General features: G+C 47.3%; 3 protein-coding genes across 3 annotated transcripts; 1 reads left to right on the forward strand and 2 right to left on the reverse strand.

Moving 5' to 3' along the window:
- The first annotated feature begins 39 nt into the window (after positions 1–39).
- On the forward strand, positions 40–2755 carry LOC108650430 (uncharacterized). The gene is made up of 4 exons (XM_018099565.3): positions 40–386; positions 470–1036; positions 1602–1760; positions 1819–2755. The coding sequence occupies exons 2-4, from the start codon at positions 826–828 to the stop codon at positions 2691–2693; spliced, it is 1245 nt and encodes a 414-aa protein (XP_017955054.1). The 5' UTR covers positions 40–386; positions 470–825; the 3' UTR covers positions 2694–2755.
- ValRS-m (Valyl-tRNA synthetase, mitochondrial) lies at positions 2736–6186 on the reverse strand. The gene is made up of 4 exons (XM_018099515.3): positions 5937–6186; positions 3688–5876; positions 2998–3627; positions 2736–2933 (listed from the first exon to the last, which is right to left on the reverse strand). Exons 1-4 carry the CDS (start codon positions 6040–6042, stop codon positions 2883–2885), a joined length of 2976 nt encoding a protein of 991 aa, XP_017955004.1. The 5' UTR covers positions 6043–6186; the 3' UTR covers positions 2736–2882.
- Positions 6187–6260: 74 nt separating this feature from the next.
- On the reverse strand, positions 6261–7395 carry LOC108650136 (very long chain fatty acid elongase 4-like). The gene is made up of 4 exons (XM_018099253.3): positions 7145–7395; positions 6884–7046; positions 6640–6811; positions 6261–6569 (listed from the first exon to the last, which is right to left on the reverse strand). Exons 1-4 carry the CDS (start codon positions 7300–7302, stop codon positions 6286–6288), a joined length of 777 nt encoding a protein of 258 aa, XP_017954742.1. The 5' UTR covers positions 7303–7395; the 3' UTR covers positions 6261–6285.
- Between the last annotated feature and the right edge of the window lie 2719 nt (positions 7396–10114).

Consider the following 10114-nt stretch of genomic DNA (forward strand, 5'->3'; position numbering starts at 1 on the left):
TGAATGAGTTTAAGCTTTAATTAGTGGCGGCATATGTACTAACTGGTCGTAATTAGTACAACTTCGCTAATTAAAGTCGTGCGCTATGTCCACCACTAGCCGATGAATGCAATTTCGGCAGCGTTGCCACTGCCAGCCGAATCAGTACCGTTACATCATTTTGTAATAGCGCCGCTTAGTTGGAAATGAGAGTGCTAACTAATATAAGTAAAATTCAAATTGAGCGATTAAGGCAGATCGAGCGAGTCACACTGTTTACTCGAATTCAAACGAAAGCAAGCACGGGGCACTTTCTACGCTACCCGGGAGCCATCATGCGACGATCGTTCACGCGTGTTCTCAAATTAAGTGCGTATGTCTCGGTTCGCCAGTGGATTGTATAGCTGGTAAATCACTTTCATCGACCCGTTCATTTGTTTGCTGTCATTTATAAATGGTATACATATATGTATTTTTTTCTTTTTTACAGAATGCTCCAAATATTTGCAGCCGCCGAAATAAACTCCACACGACTTTGCCGCCATGGAAAAACTCTGCTTTGAGAGGCTGGAGCAAAGCGTCGCGGTCTATCAATTAGCACCTGTCTCGTTCAGCACCTGCGTCTCCAGCATATGCGCCCCATTGTGGCATAGTAAGCTCCTCAATTGCGGCCTGCGTCAGTCTCAGTCTCAATCGAAACATAGACGCGTACAATACGTTCTCTCTCCCGTCTTTGGGGTAACTGTAAAAACCGAAAGTGGAAGTGCAGAGCAAATATATATATATGAACACATATACATATATATTTGTAGCTATTTATATATTTGTTTAGTTATATAGTTAACCATGTCCGCTCGCACACATTCCACGCGCATCTTGGCCATCGTCGCCCTCTTCTTCAGCAGTTACATCGTGGGCATTTACAGCGCGGCGCGGGCCAGCCTTCAGCTAACTCCTCTGAATGCGACTCGCAGCGAGAACAGCTCTTTGGATGCACTGGACGCGACGCTGTCTTCAGAGAGGAGCTTGGCGCACAGCAGCTCGAGAAATCCTCGCTGTAAGTGAAAAGTAAAAACCTATTTTTTGTGTTCTCCTTCTCCGTCTCGTTCTTGTTGTTGTTGAGTGATTTCGATCAAAATATATGTATGTGGGTCAGTTCTTAATTATCACCCAGTGCGCATTTCCGTGCTGAGCTCTTTAGTCTTAGGCACGCATTGTCACCGCCTGACCGAGCAGCGATTTACGCTTGATACTGGATTTATGGACAACTTTCTTACAATGCCAAAAAAAAGTAGATCAGAGCTGGGAAGAATCTAAAATTTTTAAGGAGAGTCCAAAGATTATAATAGTAATTATAACTTCCATTGAATTTGTTTCAATCTGAAGATTAAAGTGATAGAATGGTCTTATTTATAATTATAATATAGCTAGAGTTATGCCTGTAGATTCATACCTTCTAAGCCATTAGTCGCTAATTGATTCTTAATTAGAACTTTCTTAGGATCATCTGTACTACATCCTATTTGTAAATGCAATATATGTATTTATATAATATATCGTATTTAAATATTGCAATATAAGCTTATATACGTATAAATTCACGTTTTCCCATTATTCGACAGGGTTTCCCTTCTACACAATTGGACGCTTCTCCAATGACATTTGCTTGGGCAACAACCTGCTCATGGGCACCTGCATGATAAACGGCGAGTGCAAGGACAACAATGGCGTCGCAGCGGGCAGTTGCTCCACAATAACCAATCAGGCCGTGTGCTGCATATGTAAGCCCATCCGAATACAGTCACAATCAATGCCTAATTCGGTCTTCTCCTCCATTAGATCAACGCACTTGTGGCGCCAGCACCAGCTTCAATAACACCTACTTCTACAACAGCAACTATCCGGCACCCTATGCCGGCGGCGGTCGTTGCACCATTGTTGTGACTCCGCCGGACTCGACCATTTGCCAGCTGCGCATCGATTTCATGTCCTTGTCGCTGGCGCCACCAACTGGCGACGGCTTGTGCACGACAGACGCGTTAACCATTTCGGGCGGTGCCTCGCAAGTGCCCACGATTTGTGGCGAGAACTCCGGTCAGCATGTCTATGTGGACTTCAATGGCGTCAGCCCCATAACCATTTCGGTGGCCACCTCGTCCGGTTACACGTTCAATCGCAATTGGCAGTTCCAGCTGCGCATGATGGGCTGCACCTCGTCCACGTTGGCGCCCGCTGGCTGCCTGCAGTATCACATGCCCTCCTCTGGCAATATTGCCAGCTTCAACTACGTGTCGGCTGCCTCTTCGGCGCTGAACTCCATCGGAGTGCAGGGCACGAGGCAGCTGGCGGGCCTGCGCTACGGCATCTGCATACGGAAGGCCACCGGCGTCTGCTCCATCACGTACAGACAGGTGGGCTCCGATGCGTACTCCTTCACGATGACCAACGATGTGGGCGCCGTGGATCCCACGCTGCTGGCCACGTCAGCGGTGCAGAGCCAGGACTGCACCACAGACTATATCATCATACCAGCGCCGACGCAAGGTGGCACCACTTTGCCCAGCGACCGGTTCTGCGGCTTGGGCTTGGTGCCCACGACATCGGATGCGAAACCTTTTGTTGTGTACGCTGTGACGGACTCCAACGAGGAGTTGGACATATCGAATCGGGGCTTCTACTTGTCCTACTCACAGAACCCCTGCCCCGTGCTGTAGTCGTAAATGCTTGTCAACTACAATGAAAGACTCTGAGAACAATAAGCAATAAATAGGCAATACATTAACTTATATAACAGATATTAGTTTTATCGCATAGTTCTAGCTAACAATAGTGTAGAGTAAGGCAATGCTATAACTGTACATAATTTATCTAACACGATTGAGTATGACTAGATGGAAGTGGGACTACGCCGCCAGACGTATCAGGTTGTCTATCTCCGCCTGCAGCTCTTTGATCTGTGGAGAGATAGCAATTAGCCAAAGATACAGATATAACAATAGTAGCGATCCGGAGACTCACCCGATTATTAAAATGCGTCTTGGTAGCCGAGTCTGCCATAAGCTGGAACGCCTCATTGTCGACGCGCACCTTGTACTTTTGCAGCTCGTTGACCAGCTTCTTCAGCTTCTTCTTGTTCGTCTTTATTATCTCTTCGCGCTGCTCTTTTGGTATTGGGAAGTCCTCCTTTATGGTGATGCCAAAGGAGCAGAGTGCACCGGCAGTTGAAAAGAAGTTCAGTTTCTTGGAGAACTTCGAGTCCTCATTGAGCAGCTCCAGCTCCACGCAGCCGCAGCGCGTGAGCACGCCAATCTGTGCCAGATGCCGACGCAGTATCGTTTCTGCTTCCTCATTCTGGGCAAATAGAGACAGCTTTGGGGAATGACGATTGCTGATCTGATTGCGACTCTTCATCTGGCGCACATTGGTGCAAACGCTGACGATGTCAGCGACCTCCGCCTGCAGTTTGGGATCTTGATACTCGGATAGCTTGAGTTCGATGTTCAGTGGGACATGCTGCAGCAGCTCAGAGGCAACGAAGGGCGTGAAGGGCGCCAGGGCCTGCAAGCCCCAGCTGAGGCAGGCGGTCAATGTGCCCACGTGCACGTACGCATCGTGGGTGCGGTTCCTGATCGCTGTCTTGGTGGTTTCCTAAGGGCAAGATTTCCAGATTTAGATCAAAACACAATAAGAGGTAAGAGAAAACTTTACCAAATACACATCACACAGATTCTGATAGAAGAAATGCTTTAGCGCTGATGTGGCCATGTGGAAATTGTAGTTGGTGGAGCTCTCCGAGCATATGGCCAGCGTCTCAGCCAATCTGCCAATGATCCAACGGTCCCACATGCTCAGCTGCACGCCCTCCATCGTCTCGAATTCGTCTAGGGTAATGCCCAGAGACTGAGCGGAGCCCAGTGTGAAGCGCATCGCTTGCCAGATCTTGTTGAGGAACAGTTTGTTGGTGTAGCAGGCGGTCACATCGAAGTTAATGAAGTGGTGCTTGATGTTGTGGCTCAGCAGCGTGAAGCGTAGAGCATCGGTGCCGCACTCCCGAATGCCGTTCGGGAACATCTTGACGAGGCCCTCTGTGGAGGTTCGCAGCTCTTCAGGCTTGATTACGCCCGCATCGCTCGATTGCTGCAGTGTGGCTTTCAGGCTCTCCAGGCTGGCGCCCTGCACCACTTGCTGTGGCGTGACGATGTTGCCCAAGCTCTTGGACATCTTGCGACCCTGAGCATCGCACACGATGCCATTGAGCAGAATGCGCTGAAAGGGCGCCTTCCCCGTCAGCTTCAGTCCCATCATCATCATGCGAGCGACCCAGAAGAAGAGTATATCATGCCCCGTCTGCATCAGATCGAGTGGATATTTCTCCTTGTAGCTCTCATTGGGCCAACCAGCCACGGAGAAGGGCAACAGCGACGAGGAGAACCAGGTATCCAGCACATCCACGTCCCGAGTCAGCCTCACCTCTTTCGTGCCCAATTTGCTGATTGCCTTCTCGCGCGCCGTCTTCTCGTCGGTGGCCGCCACCCAGCAGCTGTTGCCCCTGGAGTCGAAGGCCTCGTAGGCGGGCACCTGGTGACCCCACCACAGCTGGCGAGAGATGCACCAATCCCGCGAGTCAGTCAGCCATCTCTCCCAGTCCGTCTCGAATGTTGAGGGCATTATTTGCAGTCTTCCGCTCTTCAGCTCCGACAAGGCGGCCTCGCACATGGACTTGGTCTTGAGGAACCACTGCGGCACCGTCATATACTCAATGACATCCTTCGAGCGGGAGCATATCGGCAATTGCATACTATGCGCGCGCACCTCGCGCAGCAGCTCCATCTGTTCCAAACGCTCCACGATAAGATCGCGTGCCTCGAAGCGGGGCTTTCCCTGGAACTCTGGATATGCTTCATCGATCTCGCCGCTTTCGGTGAAGACGCGACGGCCCGTCAGCTTGTGGCGCGTGGCCATCTCGAAATCGAATTTGTCGTGGGCTGGCGTTAGCTTCACAGCGCCGCTGCCAAACTCCATATCTACTGCGATGTCAAAGATTAGGGGAATCGTGTCGTCTCTGAAAGGATGCTGAAGCAGTACTTCCTTCCGGTTGCGGTATTTGATATAACGCGGATCAGCTGGGTGCACGGCAACCGCCACATCTCCCAATATGGTTTCCGGCCTGGTGGTGGACACCACAATCTCCTCGGGCTGGCCATCATTGTCAAGCTGGCCATCGACAACTCGATAGGCAACGTCAAAGATGCGACCGAAGAGCACATTCTGCTCATAGCCTGGCACGGCTACCTCGACGGGCTCCTTAATCTCCAGCGTTTCCACTTCGATGTCGGAGATGGCCGAGCGCAGGGCGCACGACCAGTTAACGAGCGAATTGCGCCGTTTGATCAGACCCTCCTCGAAGAGTCGTATGAAGGCTGCGCTGACGGCATTGGCCTGTTGTTCGTCCATGGTGAAGTACTCGTGCTGCCAGTCGAGTGAGCAGCCCAGTTGACGCAAGTCCTGCACAATTCCAGCGCCCTTCTCTGCCTTCCATTTCCAGACCTCGTCTAGGAAGGCCTTTCGTCCAATTTCCTGTCGCGTTTTGCCTTTCGTTGCGGCCAAGGTGCGCTCCACGACCACCTGTGTGGCAATGCCCGCGTGGTCCGTTCCCGGTACCCACTGCACGTCGTAGCCTAGCTGCCTCTGTTGCCTGGCTATCACGTCCTGCACAGTCGCCATCAGCGCGTGGCCCAAATGCAAGTTTCCGGTTACATTTGGCGGTGGCAGGATCATGCGATAGGGCCCACGTTTGCATCCACTGCTCAACTCCTTCGTGGGCTCTTTTTCACGCTCCCAATATGCCTCCTCCACGGGCTTTGGCTGATAGCCCGCAGCCAAGGGCAGCTTGGGGCCTGAGTGCAAATTTTTCCATTAGCCGGCATTTTGTTGAAAGAAAATCACGATCCACTCACCTCTGGCTGCGCTGCAGTAGAGCCTGGCAGTGACATTTAGCAATTTTGGATGACATAAGTGTTTGTGTTTGACTAAATTGCGGGTAACTACTTTAATAATTTGCATTATTTCAATTCCGATGCGTTGAGGAGCCTCAACAGTTGTTGTTATGTCAACTGGCAAGGGGCAGTGTGTGCACAACTTTTGAGGGTTCAAAATACAAATACGAATACAAAACAGCTGATTTCTAGAGCTGAGAGCGATAGTTTTGCCTGGCTATCGATAAGAAATTCAAACAGTTGGGCGCCTAGATTGAATTGAATCGAATTGAATTGAATATGCTGACAGTTATTTGGCTCTTTATTGATGTTAACTGCATTTCGTATATTTCTGCGAATAAAAGCGACCAAAGAGAAACAGAAATGACAGCATGTAGGCCACTCCCGTATAACTGAGCCACGGCTGGTATTCACATCTGCTCACAATGGCCTGAGCACCCCAGGCCAAACCCAATGCGAATTGCAGCAGCTGCAGTGCCGTCAAGTAACGTTTCCACCATAGATACGGGTATAAACGAGGTCCCAGAGCGCTCAGTGAGTAATATCCGTACATAACGATGTGCACAAAGGAGTTCATCAAAGCCGGCACGAAGGCTGCAAAGGGACAAGCGCTCTAGCAGTAGCAGAAGCGAAGGCTTAAAGGTTTGTGAATGGGTAAACCTACTTGAGCCAGTGGGTATCCATTTGATTACTATCCAGCATATGACAAACATGCTGCTGTGGTGATAGACATGCAGAAAAGTCAACTGGGACCATTTTTTGCGCAATATAAAGAAGAAAGTATCCGCAAATTCCAAGATCTTCGATATGTAGAACCACCAAAAGGCAGACGCCAGCTATGGAATGCAGTTCAATAAATAAATGTGCTTTTATTTCTCATTTCGACTTAAAGTTTCTCAACGACTTACGCGAATTTCAAGCGGATCATAGCTCACTTTACAAGGCTGACACTGTAAGCTATAGTCGAGGGCTCGCGACGTCGTGTAAAGCTGCAGGCAAATATATCCATTCAGCAAGGCCATGAACAAGTTGTAGCCGAACAATGGAAGGCGCAACTGAAATGCCTGTCGACTGCAACCGGAGAGGGAAGCAAGCGTGGGATTGAAAGAGAATATGATGGCATTTGACGGCACACGGGCACACCTACACCCACCCGCCCACACACCCACCTGGCCATCCATTTGGGCGCAAAGTGCAGCAGCAGCAAGTACAAGGCCAGCAGCAAGGCGGCATTCCAAGGCGAGGCCACCAATGGCCAAGATTGTGTGCGCTCATCCGCCAGCTCGGCGAACGGATAGCTGTCCAGCAAGGCAATGGATGATGACATGACCTGTCGACACACAGGAATACCGAAACGTAACTAACTTCAATTGCTGCCGCGCCGCTGACTTTTTATAATGTTCAGCAGAGCAGCGATGCGTATATATGTATGTATGGATATAAATATAGATATAGATATATGTACTTAAATTTTCATATTCATATATTATATTATGTTTTCTTTATTTAGAAACCATTTGACCCCTAGAACGAATCAAGCATGACTGAGGCTGAGTTGGGGTCAAAGCTAGCTGAAGCAGTAACTCTTATACAGTATAAGACTGTATGGCAATGATGTGTGTATATGAGATTACAATGTATCTGTAAACTCTCTTCAATCATCTATTCAATTTGATAAACTTGACATTTGGCTGGCTTCCATATGAAGAGCCAAATGTAGAATGAATAGTAAATATACATATATACATTTGTATACTCTAAACTACTTTTGGCTGAAAGGTTAATGGACTTCATGGAAAAGTATGTAAAGAAGTAAAGAAGATGAAGTAAACTTAAAATGAATAAATGCATTTAATTCTGATTATGAAGACGAACTTACTACAATACAATATATATTTTATATATTAAATATCTCTGTCAGCATTACAGGGTATTCGCTAGTCGATCACTCCTACTCTTAAGCCATATATAATTTCTATTTGCTTTATCGTAAAAGTGCAGTTGGCGTAACAGATGAATAAGTCAAACGTGAGCGGAAAATTAAAAAGCCAAAATGTTAAATAAACATTTGTCGATGCAACACCAATGCAGACTTGGCTGCCTGCGAGTCCAGGTACTTCGATTTTAGCCAAACATTTATGTTACCTGTGCAGCTGAGCTGCTGCTGGGGGCTTGTAAAGTTATCAATGTGTGCGACTTGGCAATGCACAATGCTTGCCACAAATAGTGAATGCATTCTGCTCAGCGTTCCTTCGGCTGCCAGCCAAAATACTGAGGGAACTGTGCAGCCGGGCGTAACTGATGGCGTAATACTCGTCTAAGAGGTCTTTTATGAATGATAGCCAAATGAGATATATGTATATATGGGAAGTATATCAAAGGGATGATGATCACTTATTATGTTATTTTATATTATATAATATTAAAATATATTATTATCTTTTATTATATTATATGTATTTTTACAGCAATCAGTAGAGCAGATCATCAGCATTTACTATTGCTTTAAAGTCTCATATGTTTATGCTTATGTTCCTCAGACTTTACTACGCCTCCAGTGAGCATACTTATACTCACTCAAATCATGCCCATTTTATCATACCTACATATCTCAAGCTATAGTAGCTGAGTACAAATACGCCCGCTTTACACTCTCCGAGCGAGTGCATTCTAAAGAAATGAAAAAAAAAGTCTTAATGCTCTGCCCAGCTGTTGTACTTTTAGCAGCCCTTTGGCCCTCTTTACTTATTCTGACTTTGGCTCCATTTTCTATTATTGTTTTCTTTATTTGTATTGCTGTACGTGTCTCAGCACCTAGGGCACTTTGTGACCTACTCAAACTCCCTGCATAACCTAGCTCAGTCTCTTTATCTCTCTCTCTCTCTCTCTCTCTCTCTCTCTCTCTCTCTCTCTCTCTCTCTCTCTCTCTCTCTTCTCTCTCTCTTCTCTCTCTCTCTCTCTCTCTCTCTCGATCTGCTGTTGTTCCTGCTATGCAGTCGAGCAGCTGCGCTCAAAAAAAACTGTTAAAAACTAAACTTTTAGAGCATTATATATATTTTTATACATATGTACATATATCTATATCTATATATCTGCCATTTGACATCCGCTACATTTAGAAGTCGCCTGGAAAAAATAAAATTGTCTCCACCAAATGTCAATTTTCATTAAACAAATGTCACAAATGCCATAGACTCGAAATGGCCATCGCAGCAACTCCCGCTCTCTCTGTGTGTGTGTCAGCATAACTGTGTGGGTGTGTGGTATGTACATACACATACATACATATATACTCCCACCCACATACACTCTGAGGTTAACCATTTGGCTTTGCTTATCGTGAGGCAAAGGATGCTCTCATGCATGCCTTCTTCATGTCCTGCGGCAATGCGTGTCCCTTTGTCATCATATGCCTCAATGTCAGTGTGTGCGTGTTTGTGCTTATGTATGCGTGTAATTAAGTTAGTGTGATTGCCATAATCAGCTGCGCCCACAAATTTACCCACCACAGCGCACCAGTGCAAGCTGAAGATCATTTTGCCAGCGTCTATCCCTGTCTCCCTCTCTCGCTCCCACTCCCTCCCTTTTCGTCCACTCCCTTGCCATTCCTTGGGGCCAGCATATGCAGCTCCGCCCAGTCTGCACACATTTTTGATAGATTTGTTGGCTATGCTGTTCATCATTTGGCCCCAACACCTCGTTCCGCAATGTTGGCTCTGCCATTGCCAATGCTCGTTGCGGTTTACGGATGACATTTAGAGGGGCGAGCGGAGGTCATCAGGGGTCGTGGCAGGACATGGTTTTTGTCAGCTAAAGCTTATCGCGTTCCCATTCTCGCCGAACTCAATGTGCTCCACGTGAGTTATTAAATAGATTACAGTTTTGTGTTTTGGGTCGGACTTTTGCATACATGCAGACAATGTGTCGGCGAGCATGTTCTGCACTAACAGCATTCATTCACAGAGAGAGAGAGAGTGAGTGAGACAGACAGAGCTGCGGCACATGCATGAGCGCTCCATGAAATTGAGTTTCTATTTCGTCCAGCTCGTTGCTATTTATGAAGTCTATTGAAGAGCTCCCATAGAAGTTGGTTAAATTATTTTATTTTACAAAAAATAATAGTGCCAAAAAAAAAAACA

Source organism: Drosophila navojoa, chromosome 4 (genome assembly GCF_054131105.1).
Source record: "Drosophila navojoa isolate 15081-1374.11 chromosome 4, UAZ_NAV_1.0, whole genome shotgun sequence".
Taxonomy (NCBI): Eukaryota; Metazoa; Arthropoda; class Insecta; order Diptera; family Drosophilidae; genus Drosophila; species Drosophila navojoa.